Source organism: Eschrichtius robustus, chromosome 7 (genome assembly GCF_028021215.1).
Source record: "Eschrichtius robustus isolate mEscRob2 chromosome 7, mEscRob2.pri, whole genome shotgun sequence".
Classification (NCBI taxonomy): Eukaryota; Metazoa; Chordata; class Mammalia; order Artiodactyla; family Eschrichtiidae; genus Eschrichtius; species Eschrichtius robustus.
The window spans coordinates 125900884-125914371 of NC_090830.1; the positions used below are offsets into that span (position 1 = coordinate 125900884).

Consider the following 13488-nt stretch of genomic DNA (forward strand, 5'->3'; position numbering starts at 1 on the left):
CCGTTCCTCCCCGAGGCACACTGAGGTTTCTTTGAGTTCCGAGAGGCAGGTTCTGTGGATTGTGTGCGGGGGTGGAGGTCCTGGCGAGGCAGACGATGCTGAGGCTGTGTCAGAACAGGAAAAGGGAATTTGGAACCTGAGGTCCGAAGAGTGCAGGGCCCCGTCCGCAGCTTGAAAGTCAAGAAAGGAGGACTCTGGGCTCCCGACCACTCCCTGTCTGTTACCCCATGGAGTAAGCCCGTGCTGGACCAGCGGGGGTGCCTTCAAGGGACGGCCTTGAGTACTTCAGCTGTGTGAAGTGAACGTCCTCACGCAGGGTCTTTCCTCTAAATGGTCAGCGTGTTCTGGGCGCCTCCTGTGTGCCACCGTGGAGTTGGGCTGCGGGGAGACAGATGAAGTGGTCCCTGCCCGCAGGAGCTTACTGCAGTTTGGGGAAGGTCAGCAGGCTGGGGTGAGTGGTGAGTGAGGTGGGGTTTGTATGGAGTGACAGGGCACAGGGATCAGGCTGGGAGGGCTGGTGCCACAGCCCTTATTGCGCACGTTGCCGTGTGATCTTCAGAGCCTCCCCGTGAGGTGTGTGCAGTAGGAGCTGTCACCGTCTCTTGGGCTCTAAGAGGTTCAAGTGACCCACTTAATTAAGCCTTGGGTGGTAAGTTTTCAGCTGAAATGAACACCTTGTTTCATGCCTCCTAATCCCAGGCTTTGGGCTTGAGAATCGTGAAGTGGGTGTTTGCTGTCTGAGAGTACAGTTGACCCTTGAACAACTCGGGGGTTAGAGGTGCAGACCCTCTGCACGGATGAAAACCCGCTGTAATTTATGGTCGGCCCTCCGTATCTGTGGTTCCTCTGTAGCTGCTGTTCACGTCTGTGGATTCAACCAACCATGGGGCGTGTAATACTGTAGTGTTTACTATTGAAAAAAATCTGCGTACGAATGAACCTGTGCAGTTCAAACTCATGTTGGTCAAGGGTCAACTGTATCTGCTGTCCATGGAAAATAACATATGCTGGCTTCCAAGTCACATGTGTGAGCTCAGCACCCCACTCACTTTAGAAAGATGTAGCTTGTCTGGGGCTTCCCCTGAGCTGGTCTGCATCCCTGCTTTGAAGCTTGGGCTTCAGAGATGGTTTCCATGCTTCACTCTGGGAGTCAGGAGTCACCAGCAAGCCATTCTGGCCACAAAAAATGACCACGGAGACATTTACTTATTTATTTTTCTGGCATGGAAAGATGTTCATGAAGGTTATTGAGAAAAGCAGGATGTAGAACCATAGGTATAATCCCATATTTTTTTGAAAAAAACCCCTAAATCCTGTGTACACACATTTATTTATGTATGTAAAACTTACAAGGGAAAACTGTGGTGATTATATGAGTGAAGGGGTGTGGGATAATTTTAATGTTTTTTTGCCCTCATCTTAATGTTCCTCGATTTTGTCAATGCGCATGTCTTTCTCCTGTCGTACAAATCATGAAGGGGGTGTGGGGAACAGAAGCAGATGCCCATTGCTCACTGCCCATGCCGGGAGCTGTCGGTGTCGTCTCCGGGTAAAGCTCGCCACCAGGCAGAGGTGGAGGCGAGATGAAGCTGATGATAGAGGGAGGAATCTCATTTCTGGAGCGTCTCGGCAGCTTTGGGCGGCCGGATAAGCGGCGTGGGGCCCAGACGGGCTCTGGCAGCCGCCGGATATTAGCTGCTTGGGTGCAGGCCCCAGGGCTTCATTTCATCAGCTCTAATCACCAGCGTGGTGTCTCACAATGATTAGTTTTTCTCACATGTGACTGATATCAGTACCGATAAGGTGTCCTTTTCATACATTTGCAGGCGTTGCTTTCTTACCAGCTAGTATTTCTTATCTCCTTGGAACCAATATTTTTGGGATCCTTGCACACAAGATGGGGAGGTAAGATGAAATGAGACAACACTCACTCTGTTATAATAATGTAGTTCTTTAAAAAAAAATTCCAAGTGTTTCTGCCTTCACGATTACAACTTACTCTTTTGATTTCCATTGAAAACTTGGATGGGGGCAGAAATCATGTATTGATGGTGCTTTTTTGTTTTTTGACAGGTGGCTTTGTGCTCTTCTAGGAATGATAATTGTCGGAATCAGCATTTTATGTGTGAGTGAAAGATGACATTTGGCAAGTGGAAATAATCTGTGAATGAAACTTTTGCTTTGGGCAAAAGTCACCAAGAAATATTTTATAGCAGTTTGAAGTTTGTTGACATTGAGTTTTATTACATCTTCCATTTTCTTCTCATCATTTTTTATCATCTTAAAAATTTTGGACAAGACTCTCCAAAGGGTTTATTTTCACTTCATGTTGGTTGGAAATTATTTAGAATGTTTTATTACATAGTTTTTATTTCACTTTGTAGCCTGCTCCCCAACATCTTAAACATTGGCGTGTCTTAAACACTTTAGGGCAGCTAGCCAGAAACAATAGCAAGATGTTTTTCTAGAATAAAACATCTTCTACTAAAGGCCAATATCTATCCCAAATGAGACCTTATGGTTCTTTTCAAAAATGGTGTATGGACGAGGCTGAACTTTCACATATGGCAGTGAACTAGCTTTTCGTGGTGGTCACAAAACCCATTTCAACTCCGACTATTAAAGATTTGGAGGGTCTACTTCTGCCCAAACCTCATCCTGCTTCTCCTCCTACTTCCTCCAGGAGGGAACACGCATAACAGGCCAAAGAAAGCATATCTTTAAGACTTTCCAAGATGATTTAGAGTTGGATAGCATGTTATTTTATTTATTTAATTTTAATAAATTTATTTATTTTATTTTATTTATTTTTGGCTGTGTTGGGTCTTCGTTGCTGCGCACGGGCTTTCTCTAGTTGTGGCGAGTGGGAACTACTCTTCATTGCGGTGCTCGGGCATCTCATTGCGGTGGCTTCTCTTGTGACGGAGCACGGGCTCTAGGCTCGTGGGCTTCAGTAGTTGTGGCATGCGGGCTCAGTAGTTGTGGCTTGCGGGCTCTAGAGCGCAGGGTCAGTAGTTGTGGTGCACGGGCTTAGTTGTTTTGTGGCATGTGGGATGTTCCCGGACCAGGACTCGAACCCCTGTCTTCTGCATTGGCAGGCAGATACTTAACCACTGTGCTGCCAGGGAAGCCCCAGCATGTTATTTTAGCATAACATTTATTTCCTCTTACAGATTCCTCTTGCAAAAAACATTTATGGACTCATAGCTCCCAACTTTGGAGTTGGTTTTGCAATTGGTAAGTCACACGAGTCTTTTACCTAAATTTAAAACTTTGTTTTCCCATTACTAAGACAGAGTTCCTCTTACTTGGGCAGACTATAGCTACTCAATCTAAAATATCTAGAACTTTGACAGGAGGCTGTGGGCAGCTTAGCTCATGTACGGCTTGTAGATCGTCCATAGAAAGGTACCGGCTTCCATGTACTAGTCATTTATTTCCTGAAAACCGGTCTTATAAAAAGCCTGCTATTTACAGAAGCAAAGCGACACTCCACTGCTGAGCTTGGGCAAACAGGAGAACTGCTTCCTCAGAATCCATTTGTTTGGGCTCATATCTGTGCACAGACCTTCTCATATGAGGCTGGGGGACAAAGAGACTTCACATGTATGTTTTGTATAAGGTTTGGTACAGAAAAGGTAGACTGATGTATTGATGACCAGCTGTACTGCAGGAATTTTCACAGGCAAAGAGGTTGAGTCTTTGCAGTAATGTGAGGAACAGTAAGTAATATGTTAGGGAAAAACCTTGTTAATATTTTGGATAAATAGCATATGCTTGTTTCTCATTTATAATATACACATTGATCATGATAAAAAGAAAGGTAAATCTGTCACAGGGTAAAGGCAGGAGTTGACTCTTTGGTACAGTAGAAAGGGTGGAGCCTTTGTGGACCCCTTAGACCCCTTAGGTTAGGTTCTCCTAGCTTGTATGTATACGTATATATAACCTCTCACAGTGCCTTTATAGCCTCAATCACAGTCGTAATTATTTATTTATTTATTATAAATTTAATTATTTATTTATTATCTTTGGCTGTGTTGCATCTTCGTTTCTGTGCGAGGGCTTTCACCAGTTGCGGTGAGCGGGGGCCACTCTTCATCGCGGTGCGCGGGCCTCTCTTGTTGTGGAGCACAGGCTCCAGACGTGCAGGCTCAGTAATTGTGGCTCACGGGCCCAGTTGCTCTGCGGCATGTGGGATCTTCCCAGACCAGGGCTCGAACCCGTGTCCCCTGCATTGGCAGGCAGATTCTCAACCACTGCGCCACCAGGGAAGCCCCACAGTCGTAATTTATTTTCCAACTCTTTGTTCGTTTTGTTCTCCCCTGTGTCCCAGCAACTTGCACATGTTAGGTGATCAGCAAATACTAGTTGAATGAAAGAAGTGTCCCTTACCCTCCTGCCCCTGGTGGGTGTTCAGGTACGGGGTCTATCGTTTGAACGCCCTGCTGGGCGTGTTCACAGCCATCACCTCATTCAGCCAGTCATTGTCATCTCCCTTTTATCCATGGGGAGACTGATGTTCAGAGAGAGAAGGCATGACAGCGCTCACCCAGCCAGGGATTTGGACCCAGAACTCTGAATATATGTGTTTTTTCTTTATGCTTCCTGTCCCTGACTATTCAAGAGACCAGAGATTCTAATACAGGTCTTGGAGGTGGTGGTGGCGGTTTTGGTTTTTTAGCCAAGTAAATGAGCAAAACGCTTTCGATTTTAATTTCCTGAGTAGGGCAGGATGATCCCTCAGACTCCTTCCTGTTCTGGTTCCTTCTGATTCTCCCTAATACTTTCCAACTTTAACTCTCATAATCTAAGTGTGAGGCCACGGTGTGGATGGGGAGGGAGCTGGGGGAGGGAGCTGAGTGAGGCATGTAGGTTTGCCCACTCTTGGAGGGCAAAGGACGAGTGGACCAGAAAATAGTGAATCAGGAAGACACCCACAGGAAGCTGGCTTGGGGTCCACACAACCAGTAACCAGCATCCCTCTGGATCTGAAGAATGGCAGGTGAGTCACCAGAGGACTGGGTGCTGTCCACCAGACAGTGGAGGACAAGGTGAAGCAAGGTGGAGAACAGCAAATGGTGGTCTGGGTTCCAGTCTCAGCCTCAAGCACCTTCAGTCTGTCTTCAGCCAAAGGTATGTTGTAGGGAGTTTGCCTCAAGACTTGCAGGTAGCAGTGAGAAATCTTGGCAGGGTCGTGAGTTTAGGACACAGTCCCTGACATTCAGTTCATTATTGGTTTCCATCAGTTTTCTATAGACTTGTGTTCCCTGATTGTCCACAGGCATGGTGGATTCGTCAATGATGCCCATCATGGGCTACCTGGTTGACCTGCGGCACGTGTCCGTCTATGGGAGTGTGTATGCCATTGCCGATGTAGCATTTTGTATGGGATATGCTATAGGTAAGGACATTGGCTTTCAAAACAACCTTTTTTCTCAGTGCATGATTGATAATGCCTAATGAAAATTATTTAAACCTTTGCATCTTTCTGCCTACAAGACATTTAGAGAGAGCTTTATCTAATTCTCTGTTTCCTGAAAGGTCCTTCCGCTGGTGGGGCTATCGCAAAGGCAATTGGATTTCCATGGCTCATGACAATTATTGGAATAATTGATATTCTTTTTGCTCCTCTCTGCTTTTTTCTCCGAAGTCCACCTGCCAAGGAAGAAAAAATGGTAAGCAAATTTTAGGATGCAATGAAGTATTTCTTGATAATTTTATCATCTCCTGGATAGTGTCTTATGGCTTAGTTCTAAAATATATTTCTGCTCCTTTTGAACAGAACTCCCCAAATGTAAATGGTAAGAGTTCCTTTTTAGTTTATACCACATAGGGCAGCTACTTGTTTTACTGTATCAAGCATTATGTTTATATATTTGAAGAATGAAACTATTTTTGTACATAGATTAGCAGTCAATATAGCTCTTTTCATCAACCAAATATAAACAGGGATTGTTCAATTTAATTTTCTAAGGTTCTTGAAAATCTTGAAGATAACTTTTTTGCCTCTTGTGCTTACTTCTAAGATCAGCCAGTTTTGGTCCTGTTTGCTTTTCTCCTAACCCTTACAGCTTTCAGTAATAGTGTCTTAGTCCTTACTGCATAAGATTCTGGAGATGGTTTTAATGTAGGTAACAGACGCTTATGGAAAAATATTGTTTATGCACCTGTGGGCACATGTTAGCACGTATGTATAACATTTAAGTTCATAATTTCATGACCAGAGTCATAGCTATAGGCAAGATGTAGTATTGAGTGTTAAGTGTTCCTCTTCTGAATAAATTCATACTTATTGATTCTAATTTGAATTTTGAAATGCATTGGTCATTTTACCCTTTCTGATAAGCATTCATACCTGGTTTGGTGCTGCTGCTGATTTTTTTAAAACATCAAATGGTGATAGACACTCGTCTAGTTGAAAGATGAGGGCCTTAGGTTAAAGATGAATGAGAGAAACAAGGCTGGGGGAGATGGTATTTGGCGTTTGGGAATGGGTGTGAGGTTCCCTTGTTGCTGTTCTCTAGGGAGTACGTCAGAAGCTCTGTCTGATGTTTGACCTGAAATGGGTTTTAAGGCTTTGGCATTTCTTGACTGCCCTTTTATATGATTATCCCTAAAGAGTGGATTTAAAGAGAGACACAGACCCTGAAGTTAGGTTGTGTGCAGTCTTTGTTTTGGGCACTTTTTGTATTTATTAATATGTGCAGTATATTTAAAACATATGTCCAGCACTGAGCACTGGTCTTGTGCCCTTTACTCTATAGGACTGAAGTAGGTGATTTTGAATTACTCACGAGCCATTTGACTCTTCCTCTTTGCCTATGCTTGCCGGCTCCGAACAGCCACAGCCATAGCACTATGTCATATCTCTCTCGGGGCACTTCCTATTTTCCAGCCTGGTTGTCTAAGTTGCCTGTCTACCTTTGTTTGTCCGACCCCAGCACAGTACCTTGGCCCCAATCAGGGTCAGAAAATTCTCTGTGCAACCACAGAAAACAACGCTTGTCCTGTTGCCACCGTATCAATCTGATTAAGGCTGAATGAAGATTACTCCCAACCCTATTTGACCAAAAAAGAAAAAAAATCACCTACAAATGCTCCTGTCATCCAGGAGACTGTTTAAGACTCAGGAGACAGCGCAGGGCCAGCATGGGCAGCCCTGGAGCCGAGCTGTCTCGACCTCACAGAGTGGTTGTGAGGATTAAATGAAAGAATACTAGTGGAATGCGACCCTGGAGTCTGCACACAGTAAATGCTCAATAAATTGTCACGCGTTCCCATCTCACCCCACTCTCCTTTCTTGCTCTCACCTAACCCTGACTTACTCTGTCAGCCCAGCAGTACCCCAGTTTCCTCCCTCTCTTCCTCTCTGAGATGAGAGCCTCCTTTTACTCTCAGAGCCCAGGGCTGCCCAGTGGGCTTCCCTCGCCGAGCAGCAGACGTTAGTGGCTGTTGTGTTATCCGTTCGTTGGCAGCAGCGTGAGGGCTTATCTGAGGTCTTGGAGGAAGTGGATGAGGTCAGGGGACCGGGGGGGGTGGTGAGCTTGTCCTGCCAGCTCCCACTCTGGGGTCCCCATGTGATGGGCGGAAGTCAGGCCTCAGTGCCTCTTCCCACATTTAAACTAAGGCTTTAGTTCATTTAAAAAGAAAAGTGCTGAAGGAAGTGGAAGAGACAATTCTGAAAGGCAAAGCAACAAGAATGACAGGCTTCCAGAAGCCACTTCCACTGTAAAATGTCAAAATCCTTAATAAGTGCCTGGCAAGATGAATCATTAAAAACTTGAGAGAATGCGCATCTGCCTGCCCATAATTGATGCCCATAATTGAATGCATCGTGTCAGACGCCATTTGACTGGCATAATGGCAGCACGTGAAGGTGGCAGCCAATAGCTGCCACCTACTCGCTGTGCAGGCAGAGCAGGAAGGAACCAGGTGGAAACCAATAGCGCCGGATGATGAGGGGAGCGAGGGCAGGAAGCAGTGAGTGCCGTGGAGGAGGGACGATCGATTACTGCCCACTTGAGAAAATCCAACACAGACAAGTGCTGGCATTCAGGATCAGCAGTTACCAAACGCAGGGGACGTGAGAGCCAGAAGAAGGTATACAAACCTTAGCAAATCATTCTTTCATTAGGAAGCATTCTGATTAAGTGGTGTTTGGACTTCAGCTAGAAATGGAAAATTCGAGTGCTGTTTTATGGACCCTAAGTCATCCAGTCATGAAGCAGTTTGTGAGCACTTGAGTTTTTCTTCCATTTGGTTTATTGGATTTCTGCTTTTTTTTCTTTTTTTAAATAATCAGTGTTATCAATACAGGCAGAGAAAAAAGCCTGTTACTCCAGTTCCTCTGCAAGTATAAGAAACACCAACTCTGTCATTTAGGAAACTGTGTTCCAGTTATAAGACAATTGCTTACAGCCTCTAACTGTCAGAATACCCAGTGAGGAGGAAAGCTGTGTTCTGGAATGGAGTTTTATTTTTTCAGGTTGAATTATTTTTAAAGATAGGGCACATTTCTTAGGTCTTACTCTTGAAGTTTCTAATTGTTGCCCAGACAGGAAAGTAGGTGGTTTGAGGACTGCAGCTTTCTTTCACTGGGTGACCCTGATGCAAAACCATCACTTTTTTTTTTTTTTTTTTTTTTAAAGATGTGGTAAATAAATCTTTTCTAGCACATAGGCCTGGTATCTTTCAAAGTCTTGAAGCCTGGAACTCTTACATTTTAATGCTTTTACTTTTTCACTGTCCCAGCTTTGTATTTGTGTTATTTTTACACTTCACTTGGTCCAGCATGTTTTTACCAGTTCGGAAATCCTGCCTCTCCTGTGTCTGATATGAAACCAGGCATTTGGTAGGACCAGGGCTCAACTCTCAGGAACCAGGCATTGCCCTGAATTCAGATGAAAATGCCCTCCCCCTTTTTTTTTTTTTTTTTTTTTTTTTTACTTTTTCTTCAGTCCAGAGTCAAACACACCTTTTTCCACACAGCAGTGCATGGAGCACTGCTCTGATTACCAGGCTGCTCCCCGGGCCACTCTGCACACGTCCCCCGCGCACTTGACTTACCCACTTGATCTTGTTCATGCCCCTCTTTTCGTGGCACTTTTGGACTATTAGATGCCATCTGGCTTAATCATGTACAACTTAAAAACAACAACAACTATGGCACAATAAATCTTTCAAAAGAGGTTCAGAAGCCAGTAAGCTAGGTTTTAAAAGCTACAGATGATCTTTTAAGAAAGAAAACTTCTTAACCTGATATAGGTAGTGTCAACAAATGCAGTTTGGTTAATTGATAAATTCTATTTAAGTCTATATGATGCCAAATAACTGGTCTGACTGAACTTCTTCCCTTGCAATGCAGTTTTTTAATTGAGTCTGTATTACGTACCCAGTGCTAGGTTCCAGAGGTCTTTAAGTCTACATGCACCTACCGTTAGGTATAATGGTGGACAACCAAGGGATAGAAGGCAATTGTGATAAGGTAGAATGATGGCCATCCTTTCCAAGCCTGCCTCGCCACCTGTGGGCCTGGGGTCAAGGCCCCTGCCTGGCATTCGGGGCCCTGCAGCCTGGCCCCGGTTGGGCTTTCCCGTGAACGTCTCCCTGTGCCTCATCATCAGATCGGGGGTGGGGGGTGGTTGGCGGGGAGGCAGGCTGTTTTACTTAATGTCTCGTTTGGTAAATAACCTCTGCCGCGCTCGTTCCCAACTCCCTCGTTGTGAAAATCCTTTCCATCATTCAAGCTTCAAGTCCACCCCCATCGCTTCCACATTGCTTTCCCTGAGCACTTAACCCACAGTGAGCGCTCCGCCTGCAAACCCTATGGAACCTGTCACTCGTGTGCAGTGAGGTACCTAAGTTGCTGGTAGAGGACCTTAAGGGCACTGACACACATCTGGTAGGTGCCCAGTAAGCTGTTGTCAGCCATGTGACCCTACTATGCCCTAGAAAATGCCACATAAGTCGGGCGGTGTTTCTCGCAGCACGTTTCTCACCCTCATGTGAGGGTAGGGACGGGGGATTTCATTTTTAACCTGCCCCCTCAAGTGATTCTTGGGCACATTTCTTTGAGGATCACCAATCCAGAGAGGCAAGACATCGAGCTCTTTGGTGGCTAGACCTTTTGTGTTACGAGCACACACCCACGCGGGGAGAATGGTCCTGGTATACAGTGTCTGTTGCCTCAATTACTTATTTTTAGAAATTGAGCTCTGTATGAAGTCCGTGTATCAATTCACTTGGCAAGAAGCATAATGAAAAAAATAGAGTTAAATTTGCAGCTGACAATTTGAGCTGGCAGCCTAACTTAGAGGGTCCTGGAAGTCCTTATCTTAACATGCCACACAGCAGATCATTTTAGCATTTCTTGGGAAATGATAAATGGGTTAAGCACTTGAGTGGAGACATAGCAGCTTATCACATCTGTGGGGCAAGAACTGGGAGGAGTAGCTAACAAGCGCCAAGATAGGTTGCAATAGGCCAACAGAGGATAAATTTTCATCCAGATAAGTGCTGCCATTTAGATTTTCAAACTGCACAGAAAGGCACTGGAGGGAATAGTTTACATGGAGGAAAACTCTGAAAGACGTTCTTTTTTTTAAAGGTAAAAGTACTTTTTTTTTTTTTAAAGGAACTCCTTTATTTATTTATTTATTTTTGGCTGTATTGGGTCTTCGTTTCTGTGCGAGGGCTTTCTCTAGTTGCGGCAAGTGGGGGCCACTCTTCATCGCGGTGCGCAGGCCTCTCACTATCGCGGCCTCTCTTGTTGCGGAGCACAGGCTCCAGACGCGCAGGCTCAGTAATTGTGGCTCACGGGCCCAGTCGCTCTGCGGCATGTGGGATCTTCCCAGACCAGGGCTCGAACCCGTGTCCCCTGCATTGGCAGGCAGATTCTCAACCACTGCGCCACCAGGGAAGCCCCTGAAAGACGTTCTTGATGAGAGAATTCATTTCAGTTGCACCTGATGTCGTGCTCTACACTCCTGCTGTCCTGTGGGGCATCGCCAGAGCAGACTTTGGCATAGGCTGCCTGGGCTCGTATCTGCCCCATTTGGCTGTACATCCCTTGGTCAAGTTCTTTAACCTTTGTGCCTACACGGAGGGTTATCAAACTACCACATAGGTTATTGTGAAGTTGAAGTATTGCATTGAAAATGCTTAGCGCAGTCCTGGCGTGATAAACTGGCATGATAAACCCCAGCTGTGCACTCAGACTACGTGCTTGGTCTGTACACTTTCGTGAAGAATGATGACTACAGTGCTTATCAACTGAGGATGTTTATCAGTTGAGGATCAGTTGACCTTTAAAAAAGTTTTCAGTAACAATAAGGGAGTGCACAAGATTTTTATGTACATGAGAGGAATGTATTTTTTAAAATACACTTGAGCAAGAGGCCAGCCAGGATTTGGGGAGAGGTCCTCCTGAAATGCCATTTTTAGAAAGATAAGGGCCCTGTGACGTTTAGTCTAGGGAAATCTAAGGGGCCATGCCGTGGTCTTAAAATATTGTAAGGGCAGGCTGTGAAGACGGCTGGAGTTAGAACTTGATCCACGAATAGAAACATGGAGACAGGTTTAGTCCAGCCTCAGGGATGTTTCTAACACGAGAGCTTGCCTCATTAAGGAGGGAGGACCTCCTTATTAAGTGTTGCCACTGTGAAGGTGCATTGGGTGACCTCCAGGATCCCCCCACCCTAATTCAAAGATTCTAAGTATAACCTAAACCTAACCTGCATTTCCCTTTCTTCATAGCTTACAGCTTCCTCCAAATCGACTTATGGCTCCTGGCAGGTATAATGGGAATACTGCAGACTGCTGCTGCTGCTTCCTATTGCCTGGAATTTTCAGTTTAGAACTCCAGGTCTTCTAGGGAAGGCACCTGGCAGTTGCACCAGATTACTGGTTGGTTGATAGTGGGTGGTACTATATGTAGTTTTCAAACTGCTAATCCTTAGAAACAGGGTAAGACTATCTTCTCTTTATGAAACAGTAAGTTAATATATCTGCACTTTGCTCTCTTTTAGGCTATCCTCATGGATCACAACTGCCCCATTAAAACAAAAATGTATACTCAGAATAATATCCAGTCGTATCCGATAGGTGAGGATGAAGAATCTGAAAGTGACTGAGACCCTCCAAAGTCATCCAAGTATCTAATTGTATAAAACAGTGTTTCCAGTAAAATGACTCATCCAGAACTGTCTTAGTGATACCACTCATCCCTGGTGAAAGAGTAAAACAACCAAAGGTTTTCTTTTCCATGGTTATGATCGATTGCCAACAGCCTTATAAAGAAAAAGCAGCTTTTCTAGGGGTTTGTATAAATAGTGTTGAAAACTTTATTTTATGTATTTGATTTTATTAAATATTATACAATATATTTTGACGAAATAGTGTAAATCTATAAATATTTGAATCCAAATCAAATATAATTTTTTAACTTACATTCACGAACACCTGGGCAAAAAAGTCTTATATATTTTCTGAATATTGGTAATGAGTGTTTAAAGCACGCATTATCTCCGAGACACTTCCAATAATGAGGAACTAGAAGGAGGTCTGAAAAACAGAATCAAGTAAGACGGCATATATTATATAGTGACACTGAATGTTGAGTTACTGAACTTGTAATTACAGTTGACCTTGACCAACACAGGGTTTGGGGTGCCGACAACCCATGCAGTCGAAAACCTGCGTGCGACTTTATAGTCAGCCCTCCGTATCCATGGTTTCACATCTCTGGATTCAGTCAACCACAGACCATGTAGTACTGCAGCCTGTATTTATTGAAAAAATTCTGCATATAAGTGGACCCGTGCAGTTCAAACCGTGTTGTTCAAGGGTCAACTGTACTGTCAATATATTCATGAGTTAAAGGCTAGTTATCTCAGATGCAGAAGACAAGAACTTGAGCCAGTCATCTTTCGGATTTATCCATGAATCTCAGCGGGCATTAGTTTTCTATGTAATCACCTACCTGGAAACAGATGGTTGTGAATTACATGTTTACATGTCATGTGGTTGGCAGCAAACATTAAAGCCAATAAGGGTAAAATAGTAAATGTTCTGAAAGCAGAGAAAAGCACCCAAACGTATAAACAACTAGAAGCTTTCCTTTTCAGATATATACTTGTCTTACCGGATGACAGAAAATTGAGGATAGATATACCTTATACTGTCAGGGTTGTTTAAGCTTGATGAGATATATCAACACCTAGCTCAGGTTTTAGAAAAGAAATTTAAAAGGCTAATAGCTGCTGTGATGTGAAAAAATCAGACTATAATTATCTTTGACCTGGAAGTCAATCAAGTGTTTTCTAGGGATCTACTAATTTTGAGTTGTTTGAAACTATTATTTTTTAGACTTCTGAAAGTTGTTCACATCAATGTGAAAACAAATTTTACATGAAGATGAAGAAGGAATGAAATTGTCTTCAATCGTGTTAGGAAAACAGGTAAAAATAATAGGGTGGTCAGGGCACA

General features: G+C 44.1%; 1 protein-coding gene across 1 annotated transcript in view; it reads left to right on the forward strand.

The window, feature by feature from the left end:
• The window catches only part of SLC18A2 (solute carrier family 18 member A2), a 33888-nt gene extending 21584 nt beyond the window's left edge, over positions 1–12304 (forward strand). The window contains exons 10-15 of the mRNA XM_068549065.1: positions 1827–1905; positions 2074–2125; positions 3174–3237; positions 5285–5404; positions 5545–5678; positions 12030–12304. Coding sequence (XP_068405166.1) covers positions 1827–1905; positions 2074–2125; positions 3174–3237; positions 5285–5404; positions 5545–5678; positions 12030–12134 — 554 coding nt within the window. The 3' untranslated portion in view covers positions 12135–12304. The remainder of the gene's footprint in view (positions 1–1826; positions 1906–2073; positions 2126–3173; positions 3238–5284; positions 5405–5544; positions 5679–12029) is intronic.
• The last annotated feature ends 1184 nt before the right edge of the window (positions 12305–13488 follow it).